We start from the raw sequence: 19,911 nt of genomic DNA, 5'->3' as shown, positions 1-19,911 counted from the left end.
ATTAGAAATATTTGTGACTGAAAATGTTACTTTAATTGATTAATTACTTACAGAAAAAATGCTTACTTATCGTATTTGGACTGCCAGCCAAAGCGAGAGAACTCGTCTGCCGTATACAACATTGTAGAATTGAAAAGAAACACGTTAGATAAAACGTGACTGTATACGTTTTGCATTATGACTTTCTTCATTAATTTTATTAATACATTTAATAATTTTATGATATTGATGAATTGTCTCTATTTCAGATCAATTTTAAATATTTTAATGAAATGTTAGTACGGTGTTGTTTGTAAACGTGTTTAAGTCATAGGATGTCAGGTTGCTATTTTCATTGTTGATTTCTTCTCTTTACATATATTAAATATTGTAAGCAAATTGTTATTCAAATTTGTTATATAGCAATTGCCATCTTCTTGCACATGATAACTATTACTATCCTTAATTTAAAGCAAATACTGGTAAAGTACCTTAGTCTGTACAACACTTGTTTTACAAACAAAAAGCGAAAGTCAGTTTACTTTATTTGATGATATGAACTTTAAATTTGATGTATGTTTAATCATGACAAAGAATATTAAAGATAAACATAGAGCCTCTGTGATAGCAGTGCATATAACAGAAATATACAATATAAAACTCAAGAAATCTAGATTAAAGGAAGATATTGACGAAAAACTATGTCATAATAAGAACTATACAATATTTTTTTCAAAGCATTTTTTAATGTTCACTTTGTTAATCACATTGTTAATTAGGCGGAGTGAGTACGGTATCAATGACGTGAATCACGCCGTTAGTTACGCTGACGTCAGCCTGTACAACTGTTGCGCCACCAACCTTCACCACGCCACCTGGAATAAAGTCATAAAGGAATATTATATACCGTATATCAGTTTTTTTCCGCGTGAATCCAATTTCCACTTTGTTCGCGACGATTAATTTCCGAATTGCGGAAAATAAATCAGCGTAAATTTGATACAAAGTTTGTTCTTGTAATAGAGTTTTCTCTTTCCTGATAAAGTAAACAGGTAAGTAAAAGTACGATGAACTGTGTTCATTTAGTGTAGTTAAAGGTACAAATCACGGAATCGGAGGACAAGCACCAGATACTAGATTTGTAAGCCTCCATTGACAAGCTAATTTAAACGGTCGTATTCCTTGCGTAAACCGATGTTTAATAATACCTGAGCTACTGGTATATGTAACGGTACATGATCTATTTATCTATGACTGTTTTATCATAATTATCGGTTATCATATTACATTATGGAAAACCTGTAAATAGTTTCAATGTCTGAATTTTTCATTGCCAATAGCGACAATTAAGATACTTTTTCCCTCACAGGTTTAAACAATCGTGAATTATACTTACAATTTGACTTTGAAATAGTGAACATTTCATTCGCATTAATTTTATATACCGTTCTAGGCTCCGATTCGCAGAAAAAAACTGATATACCGTATCATGTAAGTGCTGCACATTCCGCTCCAATTGAGGAAATATATTGTACTGTATACATGAAAATATTCGTCACCGTTTAATTTTCGCCTCTTTTGCCCTCCTTTAAAACAACTGTGTCCGGGCGAATTCAAGACAGGGTGAAACCGTTTGCAAGTGTAGAAGGGCGAAATTTACATGGGGGCGAAAATAAGCCTGTATACAGTATTTACTGCACAGAAGGACAGCTGTAACCCGTGATTTTTATTTCAAAATGAGCTTATTATCGAAACGAAATTTAATCCAAATAAGGGACAATTTACAAAAGTTTTGTAATTCTAGCAACGGATTATATAGTTTCGAGGCTATTTCTTCAAGACAATATTAAGCGGAGACATATCAGTGAACAAATATTAGTCTGACAAATCATGGACAAAAAATTGCTTGGCTCATGTTATTTTCTAGAGGAAGAAATAGATCTATCATGCCTGAAAAACATTAGAACTGTAAATAAATAGTTACCTTTTTGTTGGTTTGTAATTGTATAGCTTATATATAAGTACATGTATATCATAATGACCGGATGACATCACGAATAATATAGGCTAGTATAGACTATTTTCAAAATTAAGAGAAGCCCGATTCATTTATGATAATGACATGAAATCTCAACCAAACGTTAAAGCATGTTATTTCCCCATAAGTTATCAAATGTTTATTGTGACAAGAATTCATCTTGGAAGTGCGTGTACATGTAATTAAGGCAATGTTACTTAAACCTATTATGACCTGATTATATTTATTAACGGAAGAATGCATCAAATGCCATTGACCGATCTTGGAATAATACACTATAATTAGAAAATATAGTTACACAAAGGAAAATCTTTTTATCATTGTAAACAGAGCCCATTTTCAAGGAGACTGGAGAGTGTTTGAATTATCTGAGTGTGATTACCATTAATACTAATCACGAGCTTTGACTTCTCCACCGTGAGAACTTCCTGTCCATCTTTCAGTCCACCGCTGTAGAGTACCTCCTCGGTCACGTGATATGTCAACAGAGCTGTCAATAGATACACAAACACTCAAAATCCCGGAAATTGATACATGTATGGCCGGTTTAAAAAGATTCACGAAATCAAAAACAGTTCTGATTGATTTACCAGCACATTAATTATCATTGATAGAACGCAATTGATCTATGAAAGCTGCAATTTACTCATTCATGAAGATTGAAACTATTGTAATTGATTTACTTCAATTTAGTACGATGAAAAAATTCGATCTGAAGTACATGCATGAAGATATTTTTACCCAGATACAAAGATTGGTTTTGCGTAAGTAAAAAAAAAAAAAAAAACCAGATAAGAAAATTTATTCAATGTATCGTAAATATTTTAAAAATTGTAAAGTCCCATTTTTCAAAGTTTAGAAATATTTCAAAGTATCTGATTACATTGAAACTTTTTCCGGGTCACCATGTGAAACAATTGTCTGATCTTTGTTTTTGAAATTTTTCTTCTTTTGTTGCAAACCCCAGCGTATAAGTCTTCACTTATTACTATTCATTCTTAAATGATGCGATCAAGAAAACCTATCTTGTTTATTGATTGTGAAATCATCAAAAAATACATTCCAATACTTCGACATTAATTCAAGACAAGACCTTAAAAAATCGCAGTTTGGTTTCAATCCTATCTCTGTTACACTTTTTTTGTATCGTTGCAACGAATTAAGATCAATTTACAAATTAAGAAAAACAATACTCATGAGGAGAATATAACAACGAGAATACCAATGAACGTTACGGGAGCTGTAGGTTGATAATTCATCAACAGCCAAAAATGTCAAACATTTCTTGATAATTAAGATTTTGTCGACAGCTTTGCAAATTTGATTCAAATTTATGGAAGCAATGGTCATAAAACCACAAGTATATCATTTGAATCAATATATCTGATTCTTATTATCATTCTTCTTATTCTCTGAACATGACAATTAAAGACTAATTTGTGCAATTTATTCAAATGAAATCCCTGTTGTCCTGCAATACAACTTTTATATTATACACGCCGTAAATTGTTTTCCTTCTTGCGCTCACATTTCCAATGGTTGGATAAAACGCGATCTCTGATGTATCTACTTTACATGAATGTGAGACATAATTTCCTTTTCATTCATTTGCATCTGCAGATAACACACACGATATATTTTTTTTATTTCTCCATGCTTAGATCTTAACATTAGGTACCGATTACAATGTACTTACAAACAAGGGCTGTTTCATTACTGAGGAGGTCGCTGAGTTTCCCAGGAGGTAACTTTTGGAAAGCAGCATTATTTGGAGCAAATACCGTGAAGTTGCCGTCTATAAACAATAAAAAGTACGCTGTTAGACTAAACACAGAACTATTTTAAAGTAACATAGTGATTATTATAGAGGCGATATAGAGAGCACCATTAGTTGTAGTCGTCCTATGTCCTTCATCGGACGGAATGAATTAAGGGAGCTGAATATCAACAACATTATCCATGGGATATGCCTTGAAATATGATATTTTAAGCCATAAACTGTAAATCTCATAAAATGAAAATCCAAATAAGTTAGCTTTTAAAATTCATTTTTTCTTTTTAAGGACATTGATATAGTTTGAAAATGGCTACAGCCATCGAGCCTTCTTAAAAAATTCATTGTATATTTGACTTCTTATCACGTTTTTTTAAAAGGTCAATTTTCAAACTATCAAATCAATATGATTTATTTTCTGTTCACGAGATTGATTTATTCAAAATATTGCATTCGTGATATCATTTTCAGGTACCTGTTAGCGTTTTCTGTAAATTTCCTCGAATAACGGCGTACACTAATGTACTGAGTTCCGGAGTTGTGGAAGCCTCGGCTACAATGTTTTTCGTGGGAACGGGGTAGATGACTTGGTTTAACATATGGACTACACCATTGGAGGCATCATTGTCAGGTAGTATCACTTTACGCCCTGTGGCAAAAACATCCTGGCAAAATTTATGAAATTGAAACTCAAAGATTTTATCAAAGATAATAATGCTCACACTCTTATTTATTACGTGAAACATACTCTTTCCTTTACATGTACATGAATTTCTACCCGAAAATAGTTATTAATAATTAACATTCCAACCCACTAGCAGTGTAAGCCATTGCTTTTATGATGATTATTGATTAATAATTAAATAAAAAATAAATTTAAAATCAGAAGGATGGGTGTTTTGCTTTTCTTTTAGCTACATTCAAAATCGACGCAAGTAATTCTATTGTACATCTACAGACACAGTTTCTCTTATAGAAATTATAAATAAAAAACAAGACTATATCATATTTTTGTATGCAAGGATGGAACCTTTACAAGGATATATCAATTGTTTAATTATTTGTATTTAATGCCTTTGTATCCAGTATAGACTACAAAGTCTAAACACTAATTGCAAAGTTTGATGCAGTTTAGAACAGAGCAAAAGTGAAATGATTTACCATTAAGGCATCACTAAAGTTTAGGGTTGGAATTCTTGAGTGTTTGACCGCTGAAGGCCGTATTACTCTGAGATTTGTTAGTCAATCAACAAATTAAAGAGAAAAAGAAAGTTAATCAGTTAATCTTAATAACCACAACGTACACAGTCCGTAGACGGGTGTAGATGTAATAGATAATTTTAATCATTTAGATTGAATAACAAGTCCGTCAACGGGCTTTTGTAGTGTCTTTACTGAGAGATAAATAATCATATACTTGTTTGCTCGCCTTTAGCAATTGATTTCCCTTAGGGAAATTAAACGTCTGGTCCGATTATGATCTAAATTGAAGTGATGCCCCAAAGTGCTTAATTGATATACAATACAGTTAATATTCTAAAGATTTTTACATGATTTATCGTATGTTCAAGCCTATCTGAAACATGTAATTTTATTTCTAATGGTATAACTGTAGAATTCTGCAATTTTAAAAAAGATTTCTCGAGAAGAACTTAACCGAGCTGCACCATTTTCTGAACTTTTCCCTATTTTTATACAAATGCAAAAACAAAATATACATATTCATTGTTTATTGTGTCCCTTAATGCTAAGAAAATTTTAGTTTACAACTTGTAGTGTTCACACAATCATTGGTTTTGAAAACTTAAATCATAGCAATTAAACAATTTTAACTTATTTTTTACATAAGAGTATGCATTTTTTATACAATGTTTATTGTGACCGCTTTATTTTGCGGATTTAAGATTTTTGAGTGATAGTCTTTATCAAAAATTATAAAATTAATATTAATTGGAAAATGGTGTTTCATTCAAATTTCAAGTTGACTATGTAAGGACTTATTTGTGATGAGGTACATTTGTATTTTAACTCCTTCTTCAATACTTGTTTAGTTTAAGGTATCTATCGTGCCTTTATATTGTAAGACTGCTTAACTCAAAATAAAGTATTGATCGTTTACACTCTACATCAGTCCATAGTACAAGTTGTTGGACATAACATGTAACATTGAACTCTAATGTAGTGGTAGAGAATCGAGTTGTGGGCTCTGAGGCAAGGGTTGATTTTAAAAAGGGACCAGAACACTTACGACTAAACCATATACATGCTCATTATTAATAGCTGCCAGTTCGTTATTGTAATCAATAACAGTAAAACCATACTTATATTAATGTAATACTGATGTAATGTTAGAGATTCGGGACCACGTATTAAGTTCTTTTGAAACGGACAAGTCACGATTACAACTTCATTGAAATGCAACATAAAGAATGCAACCTTTACAAAAGTGCTTTGTCAACAACACCACTGTTGCATCATCTATTGCATTATTTCATAAATCGTACTTAAACATCAACCATAATCACAACAACAACAACAACAAAGAAACAAACCCAAGGCATGGTTTGTATTCTTAAATCTAAATATATATTAGATAAAGAAAAACTCACTTGGCCGTAGATATTGATTCTGAGTTTTTCAGGGTTGTCCAAACTATCCAAAAGTTCGTTATTCTTAAGATCTTTTGCCAGTATTTTACCGGAAACGACATGATATGATAAAACCTTTTTCAGAAGAGCTTTATCTTTTGATAACTTATCCAAAACATCGGCAGGAAGAGCATCGAATCCCTTGTCTGTCGGAGCAAACAGTGTGAATGGACCTGTAGAAGAAGATTCCAAAAATTATGATGCGGCGTTTTGAAGAACCAAATACTCAAAATAATGCGTATATAGAAAAGAAAAATGATAGATTAAGGAGGTTAGGTGGCTAACAATTATTATCAAATCATTTTTTGAATTTCCAGGTATGATTTGCTATAATTCATTGAGTAAATACAAAGTGTAGTACCGCCTTAAAATTTGAGTATTTTTTCTATTATCTTTATACATAGCTCTTTTTTAATATCTTTATACATAGTTCTTCTTAAGGAGATCAGTGCACTCTAAAAATAGCCACGGCCACTCAGTCCTCTTAAAGTTGAATTATTTGTTACGTTATAAAAAACAAACCGTTACTGATATTTGAAAACTTACAAATGGACAAATGTGTTCATGTTCTAGAGAACCAGTGAAATGTACACTTATTTGACCTCTGTAGTAATGATTGAACTTATCATACCTTGGCCTTTTAGAACGCTGCTCAGTTCGGCGTCTTGTAGTAACTTCACCAACGTCATGGCTCCACGTTGTTTTGCAATGTCTAACACATTGTCTTGACTGCATACAAGATTTACCATAAGGAGGACAAAAAATTGTTGATACATATTTCCTTACAAATATATAATCCTTTCTTCCCTTAGATATACGGCAGTGCAAAACACAAAAACACGCGGTAGTATCAGTCTAGAATTTGAACCTTTACCTGTTGTGAATTAATGGTTATCAAACATGGAATGTTTCATCGTTATCACAATATTCAAAGCATTATCTTGCAATACAAAGGAGCTTACAGACTGTCTGTCATAAGGTTGTTTACATACTGTTGATAAAGAACTATTTTCACGAATATAACAATTCCTGAATTTTTCATAATGGTCGAGGAAATGCAATAAAACAATTTTGATTGAATTTGGTTTTTTAATTGCATTAAAGAATACTGCTTAGAGCGATTAACCGCGGATAATTCTGTATTTTTTTTTTGTTAAGGATGACGTGCCTAGATAGTAGGTATTTGATCAGGTATTTGTTAACTGTAATAAAAGCGTTATCATTGCTCAAACTAGGAAAAACCTTTATTTAAACAGTAAACTTCACTGTTTGGTGGTTCATGCAGATATGAGAGCAGCAATAATGAAGAGAAATGATCGTTACATGTACTTTTATATTCCGAATGAATCACCAGGAAAACATGTCATTGTTTATATTTTTTCTTACTTCTTTCTTTTAACAAACTAATGAATTAATCATAAAAGAAAATTAAAGCAATTAATTTATTATTTGGAACGTTTATACGTAAAATAAAAGAAATGACTATTTTTCTATGTATGTAAGTCTGACATCATATTCATTTCGCGTGGTCCGTGACTGTTTAGGTTGATGATGGTTTATATCGATCGATAAAATTGTCAGAACTGCATAATATATAGTATATTTATGATATAATATTATTTCATCCCTCTCAGATTAAAGGAGCATGGGGTTACAATTTGGTCAAAAATCATTTTTCCGATTCTACTGTTTGCAATGCTTCAGTAAAGCATTTTTACTAGGCAAACAAACTTTAGGTGTCATTTGTTGAGATATAAGCGAGTTACGGAGCTTAAAATTCTTTGCTATGTAAACAAAGCTTTTGTTTACATTTTGAATGTTGATTTGAAAATTGTTAAACGTTAAGAACTGTTTATTTATGCACTAAAATGAGTAAGAAGATAGACAAATCAGTTTGAAAAAGATGTTTTACAGGTATATTGAACCTATGTTAACAAAAACAGGACACGAGCGTTGTTTATATGATAAAGAGTTATGAGCCCTGTATATTGCTTAAAACTCTACGACTGACTCTCAAAATTCATGTGATCATTAGAGATGCATTTCGACAGCATTGCAAATAATAAAAACAGAAAAATATAATTTTACCAAAATCGTGACCATATCCCTTTAAAAGAGCAATGAATCACAATGGATTAAGTTAGGAAATGGAGAAAAAATCAATCAGTAGTTGTAAATAAAGGCCAGGGAAAACAGTGAAAGAAACACAGTAAACTTAATACAAACTTGGTTTGTTTGAGCCGGTAGTGAGATTGACAAAATGAAACCCGTTAAACGCATCGCAAATCAAATGCCTATCGCCCATAAAAGTTTAGTGTCTTAATCACATACAATTTTTTAGATATCACGGGTACAATATTCACAGGAAGCAAAGTTTGCTTGTTTATTTAACACTGTACAGAGGACATGTCATTTGTAAGGTTTTATACTGATTCATTCAATACATGCATTTAAATTAAAAAATAAAGAACAGATTTGTAGCGTCCGGTCTAAAAAAAATGGAAAGAAAGAAAAAACACTACAATCTCTATGAGGTCTTCTGTTGGAAACGGAAGACATTAATAAGATGAACATTTAGCTGTTACAACTCGAAATACAGTACAGTGGTAAAATGTTTAAGAATTCAAGACTCAACCAAATAAAAGATCCATATTCCATAATGCAATGACAAAACTCTATTCTTTGTTTATGATCTTCAACCTAAACATTTGATCACGTTACACGAAACAACACACGTAGATGTCAGCTAATGCCAACTACAGATATACACTGGTTACAAATCCTCTACCTCCCTCCAGACCTTGGTTGCTGAATGTACACTAATAGCATTTACTCAAACGTCATTTGATTTAATCAAAGCTGTGTAGTCGTGCACTGTGGCTCTTTTGTGTATATCTTCGTGAAAAGAAATTGCATTGTCCATCCTCCATCAGTTCTAATAACCATTAACGCAGATTTACGATAATGACATTGTAGTGCTTTTCATTTCATAACACATCCGACGCTGATGTTGATACCATCGGCCTACCGGAAAAGACTTTCAAGGCAAGTGATATGATGAAGGAAATCGAATGATCTGTGTCACAATCTCTTTGTCAATTACTGTAGGCAAAATGCAGAGGGACATGTATTGTTCAACGCTGTACACAAGCTTTTCAATATAGAAATGGAACCAAGTTTCTGGTAGCACGAAAAGGATACTAGAAAAGGCATCGCAAATTCTTACTATCGATCATTGTGCATCAAATGCGACCATATGTGAATGGAAATAGGTCTCGCTTGAAAATTGACATGTATTTGTGATAAAAATGTCTTAATTTTGAAATTAATTATTAATAAAAGTCCGATTTCCCCCATAAATTTGCCTATGCTAGTTTGTTTTATATGGGTAACAAAACGAAAAAATCAAGCTATGAAGCAACATACATTATACCATTATTGGCATTTTACAAATACGTATACATGCCATTAAACATGTACACAGTAAAAACGCACTTTCAGAGATTCAAGTAATTTAGTAATTTGCTTTAAAACATTACTATTGGAAAATATAAAAAGAAAATCAGTAGAAGTTACCGTGATGAGTTTGTGCTGAGAATATTATGCTTTTGTGAAATAAAAACCCAGGAGGCTAATGAAAACGGATTGTCTTCATTAAAGATTTTTAATGACAAAATAATGATACCCTTTATGGGAACGAATGGCAAAACGATGCCCTAATCACGTAAAGAAGGCTTTTGAAAATACCAACATCGAAAGATACACTTCCTAAAATGTGACTTCACGTAAAAAGCACGGTCTCCCTAATTGATACTGATCCCTTCATCAAACCTCAATGTATTGTACTCAACATGAACGCAAATGCTAAGCAAAGCACCAAATTCCATAATTTTTTTTCAAATAAGCAGACGCCTGCTGCTTAATAATTCTTTTCATTTTTATTTTAAAGCCATTTATTGTCCGGTTAATAGCGCAAATTAACATACTCTAAATCCGGTATTTTTCGGTACGATCTTATATTTTTTTTGCGATCACTTTTACATCATAAGATATGAAGTACGCAAAAAATCCAATACGCTATTGTTAAGAAACTTTTTAAAGCGTAAAATACGTTACATAGTTTTCCCCTTCTAGTAATGTTTGTGACACGCGAAAAAAAAACAAACAAACAAACGAATATACGGTACATGTTTATCTATAAAAGTCTTAATTATTTATTTGTCTTCTTTCTCTAATTCATCAAATTTAGATCGGCCATGCTTTATTATACACACAGTCTTGTTCTTTATTGAATCAATTAAACGGTGTTAAATAATTATCACTCGGTTAATGGATTTGCAACATCTTACTTTAAAAATGATTTTAAGAATAATGATATCCGTATCAATTGTTTGTTTGTTGCTTTGTTCCTTTTGGTTATGGATTCTTGTTATTGATTACATAGCCCTCTGTTAGGCTTGCATTATTACTTTTAGGCAAATGTTAATCTTGTGCATGAAAAGAAATTTGGAAACAGCAAAAATGTATTGATATATTTCTTTTATAACAATTCTAGAAGTTCATAGACGCAACAAATAATATTGAGAAGTGGATTTCTGTTAAACTTACCTCGGCAATAACGCAAACATAGTGCAATTCGTGATTTTTGAGGGCACTGATTTTCTCACTTAAACTACAGTTCAAATACAATTTTCTGTAAGTAAATGCAACTGAATTCAAAATTATACACTTACATTCGTTCGTTTTTTTTTTAGTTTATTTTTACAGAAAAGCCAAGCCTATGACTTTAACTTCGTTAACGTTGCATAATCTTATGTCAGCAATGATCGTTCACGAAAACAGTCTTCTCAAAAAATGAAACCTGATGTCCACCGAACAAATAAAGATAGCTATGTGTATTTAACCGTTTGCTCGACGACGCTCCTTGTTTTTACCGTATGTATCTGAAGCTCACGCAATGTTCTTGATAACGTCAATACAAAAGGCAGAGTTGCCCTCTTCCCCCTCTATTGGATTGGTGATCTTTGTTTGCAGTGAGTAGCTGTGACGAGAAGTCCTAGCTAGCCCACGGAGCGCGGTTTAATACATCACAATTAGAAGCTGTGTCAAGAAAATCGCTTTGGTATTGACAGGATAGTGTGTATATATATAGGCTCAACAGGTGTTGAAGGAAACTGGTATAGTTTGCTCCTGTTATCTTAAGCCAAAATGCGTAAGTATATATATTATTCAGCTTTTATGGTTTTTTCTCTTTCTTTTTTTTATTTTTCTAAAACGTCCGTAATGATTGGTCTTTGCAGCAGCATTGAACGTTTGAATATAACTTTGTATATACCGTTTTTTTTTCGTTTTCATTAAATAAATTCCCATTTAGAAGACTACCTTTCAAATGATATATGGTGTTGCAGAAACACTTTGGATTATATGTTTATCGTACATAGCCATAGCTACATAACCACGTACCTAGTTATAGTTAATCCTGTATTTTGTTTTAACGATGTTCAATGTTTATGTTTATACGTAACATTTACCAAAAGCAGATCTTTTTGAAAACGACTAGTTTTAGAGGAACTTGATAACATTTTTAAACATGCTGTCCGGTTTATTAAAATTTACTAAAACAATCCCTGTACTTTGAAATCTATATTATAAAACGTTAAACTGATGGATTTTTAAAAGATAATTAAAGGTTAAAAAGAAATAGAAATGATACATTTTTGTTATAGCATATAAAACTCTAATACGATGTATAGGTTCTGTTAGCTTCCTGTCGTGATATCGCATGATTTATGTTTTTTAATTAAGTACAACGGTTTTTTGGCCAAAGAAACTAATTGACAGCTCTTTGTTGTTAATTCCGATAATATAGAACTGATTACTGGTAAAAGGAATTAGTAATATGACAGAATTGTGTAGGGCAATAGACGAAAATAAAGTCATCTCAACTTTGACAATGGTGTGTTCCCTTATTTAAAAATAGTAGCAGTTTAAGGTTAACGCCCCACATTACAAAATCCTAACAACGGTTAGTTACATTATTTATAAAGCGGAAGACATTTATTCTTTACATACAACCCTTCCCCTCCCCAATGAAAAAAAAACCGAACCCAATAAATGGTCATTCTATCATTTTTTATGCTTTAACCTTGCTATACATGGCCCATGCCATAAACAGCGTTCGATTTTCCTTTACTTGACAAAGTTGATATTTTCGTTATTGAAATTAGCGGTTTCTAAAGAACTTTATATAAAAAAAAAACTAAAACTCGGAATTAAAATGCAAAATAATAAAAAAATGTTTGATTTAAATTATTGAGGATAAGGCCCATCAGATCAACTGAGATATGTGCTTAAATATAACTGGTTTTGCTAAATACATGCCACGAAAAACGCTTTTTTAAACTACTAAGATGATCTGAAAAAATGTTTACTTTGCTGAAAATCCCAAGACAATCAATTTCTTTCTAACACTTTTTCTTGAATAACAAATTCGATTTTCTTACAAATCAAGGATTGAGATATTACAATTTCTGTTCACTTTTCTCAACCATGGTCGTACATTAAGATTTTTTGCATATAGATATTTTCAAAAATATTTCAAAAAAGGCATTACTTCGTTTATTTGTCTTAAAATTGATAAACATTTTGATAAAGTATAGCAATATTTGGAATTGATCTTGGACAAATGATCATAACAATGATACAGAAATTAAAAGCACGTTAGGTTTTGAGATGAAAACAAACCAATGTATAATTATAGAATTTGGTAGTTTTTTTTAATGAAAAAAAATCATTTGTTATCTAATTAGATCATTGTCTATCATGCGAGGATTGTGCAGGCATACAATAGAAATTGTGCAAAGTGAATGTTCAGTATAATTACATGTTAATGAAAGGCATGCCACAAATACAACACATTATGGGTTATCATAATAATCAATTTTTATCCAAAAGAGATCAATGTTCCGTTTTCTTATCGTGTTGAAAGAAATTAAACACTAACTAACCCGTTTGTTGAAATATTTGTAAAAAAAAATGATAGAGTTCGCTTTCAGACCAATTTGCAAATTCTTAATTGAATTTTTTTTATTCGAATATATTCATATTAGATTACAATAACACAAATTGGATTTCATTTTTTAGTTTATTTTTTTGTTTGGTTTTTTTTTTGTTTGAGTGCACCCATATGTAAAGAAATACAATGATTGAAATAATATAGTAGGTGTCTGATCTTTCACGTCGGTTATGAAATATGAGCACCCATCAAATACGTTATTCTTAGTAATTTAAAACTCATCTTCTTTTTTAATTAATCAACAACATATATTAATGTGAGAATCACATGCTCATACACGAGTTCAAAACACAAGTTTGAAGTTATGATTAAAAATTTATAGGCAGAGCAAATAAAAAAACCCACTAAAGAAACATTGATCTTTTGTAATTAATATAATATTGGAACATCAGAAGTACACTTCTAACGTTTTGTGAAAAAAAGAGAGAGGAAACTGACATTTACCTAAAAATTTGAAACATATTAATGTACTGTAAAGTGCATTTTGTAGCCAGTGATCTCAAAGGTAAATAAACTGTGATCTATGTACATGTATTATACTCACGTCTGCTACGAAGTCTCGTAGGTCGAGATCTAACGAGAGTATAATTGGCGGGATCGCCCATCTACTGCTCCACGCAGACGTGTTCGTGACTGACTGGCCCTTATTATAGGTGGCTGTTGTAGATCTTAATCCCATTGGTAACTCAAATCTGTTTACACCCTTGTTAAGAATGGTGACAAATTAAGAAATAATGATTCTCTTAATAGGAGAATCGTGGTTTTTCCCTTTCAACACCTCTTTTATTAATGTATTTTCAGAACTCTTTCAAAAGAAGTCTAAGGCTTGTTTAAATTATTTCTTATCGAATTGAAATTTTGCAGCGCCCTACGAAAATATATCAAACCAAAAATAAGAAATACAACTCAACTTGAATACATATGTACATGAAAAATTTATCGGATTATAAAAATACACAATAGAATTTAAGTTAAAGGAATTCGAATTGTAAAATAATATATAAGCAATGCCGATGTTATCGCTCAATACTTTCTTTGGCGGAAATTGTTCTGTTTTGTAACTATTTGTCTAATTTCATTTGGGTATGTTTTCTTTCTTTTTTTTTTATATACATTTCTTTGATAATTCTTAACGTTTGCAATAGAATCATGGTAATTATGAAGTCCACAAAGTTTAAATCCTGTCGTTAGGCAAAATTAACAATTTCACTTATACTCTGATATAGAACTGTTAACAGTTGGATGAGCTACAGATAAGGTATACCCAGCGGAGTTTCAATAACTAATCTTCATTAACATGCAATGACTCCAAGTTAGATATCTGGGCTATGTTGCCCTTCTGTCTAAACTGCTGTCAACTTCATAAAGATGTACTACTTTCACTGAGGTTTTTAATGATGCTGAAGAAAAAAATCAATTTCATTCTGCATGGAACTTTCATACTCAACGAAATGCATCATCTATTAAAGGCAAATCTTATAGGACTCTCAATTTCCTTTTATTTGGAGTAAATCAACAGATTCGTATAAAATAACCACCATGTGGTAATTAATTGAAATTGAGTTGAGGCATTATTAAGAAGTCTTAAAGCCGGCCAAAGTTTTAATGAATTTCTTTTTTTACTTTTGAGCGCATTAAGGAAATTTTTTAGGAAAGAAATGGATACTCTAGCTCTGATTACGTCACTTCATTAAGTGGAGGCGTGTAATTTAGCAGCATTACTAAAAATAACTAAAGAGTGTTATTTTTAGGAATCATTGTTTAAGAATACAGAATGCGCAAGATAATTCAAGAGATATTCAATTAATTTATTTAAGTTCTATGCCAGACAAAAAAGTAGCACACAGTCGTATTTAAGTTTGACTACTAGATCTTTTCAAAAGGAAAGCAGAACGTGTCTCAAAAAGATAAGAGATAAACCAAATCTTCTTCTATTTCCTTAATGTAAGTTTGAGCTCTGTCTTGTACAGTTAAAGCCAAAATCAAAATTAAATCATTAAAAAGCATACAAGAAACTTAAGTTTTAAATCCATCATAACACATATTTTTTGGTTAATACGGGAGACATGTGGGAAAAAAGTGAAAATTATAATCACCCTACCTGAACGACAATAATATCAAGCGATTTCAAACACATAATGATATCTCAAAACGCTGAAATAAAAAATCTTAATGTTTGTTCTCAAAATATCTAATGTCTTTTTAGTGTTACAAATGTATTTCTTAACACTTTAATTATTATCACAAGAGCCCGAAGTATTGTTTTATAGGTTACAAATATATTTCTACGCTGTTTAGAGATTTTTTGAATTAGTGGTAGCAATGGATATTGTAAAATTCATTTATGAAAGAATCCATTTTCCTCTTTCTAAATTTGATTATGTCAGTGGGTGTTTAAACCAGCATAGATACGTGTTGGCAAGACAGAATAAATAGTCACCTTGTCAACTAGATATTACTGTTAGATTATGCATGTTTTTTTTAGGTTTTTTTTTTTTTTTTTTTAGAAAAGCTTCCTTTCCATTACTTTCGCAATGTTTCATTAGTTCATTTTTGTTTATTTTTTCCAAATATACATGTAGGAAACTGTACAAAGGGAAAGGAAGATGACTTTTACATTTGCTTAATTAAATTAAAATATCCATTTGGAGATATCGTTGATCAGGGATATTCTCTCTTTTTTCTATTTAAATATAATTTTATGGTTCACCGCTACAATCAAATTATATACCATTGTTTCTATTCATCATTCAATCATCGTTTACCCCTACTATCGAATTATGTTTTATCGTTTACCCCTACTATCGAATTATGTTTTATCGTTTACCCCTACTATCGAATTATGTTTTGGGTTGCTCTTTCACTTACCAAGATGGCTTGTTTAAAAGACACTTGTTGATATTGTAATAGTTTTTATTGCATATTGGCAGCACAAGAGGAAAGACTGTTTCCAATCCAAGCAAGCCTTGCCATATAATTGTTACTTGTTGAAATCGCATCATCAATCACATTACTTTCGCTGCAAATGAATTGATAGTTTTATTGGGTCTTTTTATATGCCAAATACGAATGACATTCGCATAATACTCTGTACAGTCGATATTATATAAATAGTGCCTGTTTGGGAGGGTAACAGTTGAAATTGACACCCCGAGAAAACCATTGTCAACCGACGCGAAGCGGAGGTTGACAATGGTTTTCGAGGGGTGTCAATTTCAACTGTTATCCTCCCAAACAGGCACTATTTATTTTGTTATACTGAATGTCTTTTTTAAAAATTTTAAGAAAATTTTACTGCTTTTATATAGGAATAACGTGAATTCTACAGCGAACCGTACGCGCATAATTTTCGCGCATGTAATATTTTTTAATATTACCCGTTGCCAAGTGCGTTGCTAACGCTGAGGGTAATAGTAAATATTATTAACTGCGTCTTAACCAATCAGATTTCAGTATTTAACATGAAAGTATAACAATAATGAATGATGACTGATCACTTTCTTTTAATTGAATAAGAGACATATGCTGTTGACGATCAGAATCGACATATATGACATTCCAATCCATTGTATGATTATGGCTCATGAACACCTTTGAGACTAGTTTCTTTAATCAGTACAACAAATAACTATTAAAAAAGATTTGACATTCTAGAATTTCGTTCAAAATTAAAAATCCCATAAAAATTGATATTTTGGATTTTTTAAGCCCTTGATATCTACTTTATTTGAACCAAGTCTCTCTGTCGATTTCTCACTTGGGATCTATTACTCAATAAATTACGAAGAAAGAAAAACCGAAACTGTCAATTTTCATAATTCGACGCCATCTAATTCCCCATCCTGTGACGGCGTATTGCCATTCAAGACTTTAAAGTAGGCCAAAGGGGCCTTTAAAAAGTTAACGACTCATTGACCTTTTGAGGTGTTAGGTTCCTTTTTAAATTATGATGAAACGCAATATTCTCAAATGGTCTTTATACAGAAGCATTAAATTGATTATAAATAACTTGCATGATTGCATATGTACATTTAAAATGCTTTTTGTAATTGCATTGCAAAAATTCTTATTAATTATATATATTAATTTGATAAAGGAAAATCATGCTTTTGTCATCAAGTTATATATAGAACGGAATTTATAAATTTTCATCTATTTTAATAACCTTTCTGAAAAATGTACGTATATTTTTTCTTTAGAAAATCATCAATCACAGTTTTTATTCAACATGGAGACTATATTCATATTCCTTTTGGCCGCTACTATAGACTGTGTATCACCATTTGGATTTCATCACGTAGGGATTGTTTCGCCAAAACAAAGCGAATCGAAGTTGTATAATTCTTTATTTGAAAATTACAAAACAGAAACAAACGATATACCGATTTGGAAAAAGTTCCATTTTTGGAAGAAAAAGAGGGATTTTTGGACTGATGATGCGTTCGATCCTAGCTCTAGGTTTCTTTCACCAGAAAATCAAGATAACTTCCCACCAAAGACAGAAAACATATTCAGTGAGCTGAAGCCATATGCGTCGTTCCAATTTGTTGATACTCAAAGCGAACCAAGCGAAGATTTTGACCCAGAAGAAATGGAACTAAATGACATGTTACAAGATTCAGATCCATCTGATTTTGGAAGCTTTGGACCAAACGTAGTTCCATCAGATGATTCTGGACTTAGTGGTGGTTTTGGAGTATTACAGAGCAATGTAAAGAATACTGAACACTCACACCAAACGGAGGGTTTTATAAACAGCGGGGTAAGTTTACTGGATCACTTATTAAGTGTATCATTTATACAGCAATTTATTCTTACGGTACTTTTGCTTCTGCATTGACTCATCAAGTGACCATATTTAAAGATGAAGTAAAATATTGTGATTTGATACATAAACGTTTAACTAACAATTGCAATTTTTGTATATAACTTGGCAAGAAAATGGTGATGCTTGTGTAATAAATCTTATTTTACAAAAAAAAAATGAGAAAACATGAGTAATTACAATAGATAAATCAAAATCTCTATTTCAAAATCTTACACATTTTTTCTCTGTTGACTCGCCATTGTCAAAACAAAGATTGCTTTCAATCTTGTTAACTGCTGACAAACAAACCTGGATAATTTAAATGTGCATGCACACTATTGTATTGATATGATACCTTTGAATATACATGTACCACTGATGTGATTCATGTAATACCTATATTGTTACCAATTCTGAGTCACTACCTTAATTAAATTGGGTGTATTGTTACATAAAAATGATGGAATATCACTTTTATTCGTGAGGGGGGGGGGGGGGGGGGTAATGTTTGTGGGTAGACAAAGTTTTTCTAGTTCGAGGAGACGTAATTTCGTTGGTAGTATAATCGGGATAATTTTGATGAATTAAAAAAAATATGATTGTGGAGATGTAAATTCGTGGGCAAGGGTTACTCACGAACAGTGAAGCCCCCCCCCCCCCCCCCCCCCTCCCCCCGAACAATGATGATTCTACAGTACAACTTTTTCACTCTACTGTTTTTAACTGATTTGTAGTCTGGAACATGTGTCAAAAATATTTCACTACAAGGAACCACGAGTTGTGTGTCTGACGGAGACTGCAAAGATTGCAATGGATTTGTATTTCATTGTGCCAGTAACTTCTGCAAAGTTGGTCCTGCTCCAAGTTGTGGGACAGAATGTGGTAAAATATTAAAGTTCATTTATTTTAACTCAATATACCATTATAAATTTTTGACAGTGACCCTGAGAAAAAACTTAATTAATGAGATGAGATTGTATTACCATTGATTGGTCAATGCCTTAATCTGACCTGATTATTAAGAAATAAAAATATTAATATTAATGTTTTTGATCTTTCAGATATCACCGATGGTTTTCCTGCTTGGCTTCTTAAGCGATGAAGATCATTGGATGAACCGAAGACTGGTTATCTTTTGTTGTGTTTGGATAAAACATTTCGCAGTCTCTAAAGGACATTAACTATTTCAATTTGTTTACATGAATAAGGATATAAATATTTTGCATTTATCATAATTATTATTTATAAACGAAAATTAGCGTAATTCTTAGACATTACATTCAATATTAGAATTGCATTATCATGTTAATTTGACCCGCTGAATTTTGAACTTTGTACCAACAACCAGCATTCTTGTCCTTCTATATAAGGATGATGAATGTTATTTTAAAAGATTTACATAGGTATTTCAAAAAAAGGTTTCTTAAGATACATGTTATATTGCTTAATCACTTTTGTTGATCTAATATTGTACATTTTAAAGCCTGACACTTTAGGTCATTTTAAAGTACGTGTTATTAATTTGATATGTTAATGTATTTGCTCCAATTTCAATACTTTTGGCACATAAGTTTCATTATCCACTACTTT

General features: G+C 31.6%; 2 protein-coding genes across 2 annotated transcripts; one reads left to right on the top strand and one right to left on the bottom strand.

Annotated features, from left to right (window-relative positions):
* Positions 1–742: 742 nt before the first annotated feature.
* Positions 743–7,334, bottom strand: LOC105338554 (transforming growth factor-beta-induced protein ig-h3). Its single transcript, XM_011443733.4, has 6 exons — positions 7,071–7,334; positions 6,401–6,612; positions 4,267–4,456; positions 3,714–3,812; positions 2,400–2,507; positions 743–854 (listed from the first exon to the last, which is right to left on the bottom strand). The coding sequence occupies exons 1-6, from the start codon at positions 7,213–7,215 to the stop codon at positions 751–753; spliced, it is 858 nt and encodes a 285-aa protein (XP_011442035.3). The 5' UTR covers positions 7,216–7,334; the 3' UTR covers positions 743–750.
* Positions 7,335–11,511: 4,177 nt separating this feature from the next.
* On the top strand, positions 11,512–19,560 carry LOC105338555 (uncharacterized). Its single transcript, XM_011443734.4, has 4 exons — positions 11,512–11,651; positions 17,714–18,276; positions 19,056–19,203; positions 19,383–19,560. The coding sequence occupies exons 1-4, from the start codon at positions 11,648–11,650 to the stop codon at positions 19,421–19,423; spliced, it is 756 nt and encodes a 251-aa protein (XP_011442036.3). The 5' UTR covers positions 11,512–11,647; the 3' UTR covers positions 19,424–19,560.
* The last annotated feature ends 351 nt before the right edge of the window (positions 19,561–19,911 follow it).

The sequence above is a fragment of the Magallana gigas genome, chromosome 4 (assembly GCF_963853765.1).
Source record: "Magallana gigas chromosome 4, xbMagGiga1.1, whole genome shotgun sequence".
Classification (NCBI taxonomy): Eukaryota; Metazoa; Mollusca; class Bivalvia; order Ostreida; family Ostreidae; genus Magallana; species Magallana gigas.
The sequence above is the reverse complement of the archived record's forward strand: the minus strand, read 5'-3'. Positions and strand labels throughout refer to the sequence as shown.

Bases quoted from the DNA above. Each gene is read 5' to 3' on its own strand.
- LOC105338554 (XM_011443733.4), bottom strand. From the start codon at position 7,215: ATGTATCAACAATTTTTTGTCCTCCTTATGGTAAATCTTGTATGCAGT. The intron at 6,613-7,070 runs GTATGATAAGTT...CTTCTTCTACAG, and splicing joins CAGCGTTCTAAAAGGCCAAG to GTCCATTCACACTGTTTGCT. The intron at 2,508-3,713 runs GTAAGTACATTG...ATCTATTGACAG, and splicing joins TAATGAAACAGCCCTTGTTT to CTCTGTTGACATATCACGTG.
- LOC105338555 (XM_011443734.4), top strand. The intron at 18,277-19,055 runs GTAAGTTTACTG...ACTGATTTGTAG, and splicing joins AGGGTTTTATAAACAGCGGG to TCTGGAACATGTGTCAAAAA. The intron at 19,204-19,382 runs GTAAAATATTAA...TTGATCTTTCAG, and splicing joins AAGTTGTGGGACAGAATGTG to ATATCACCGATGGTTTTCCT.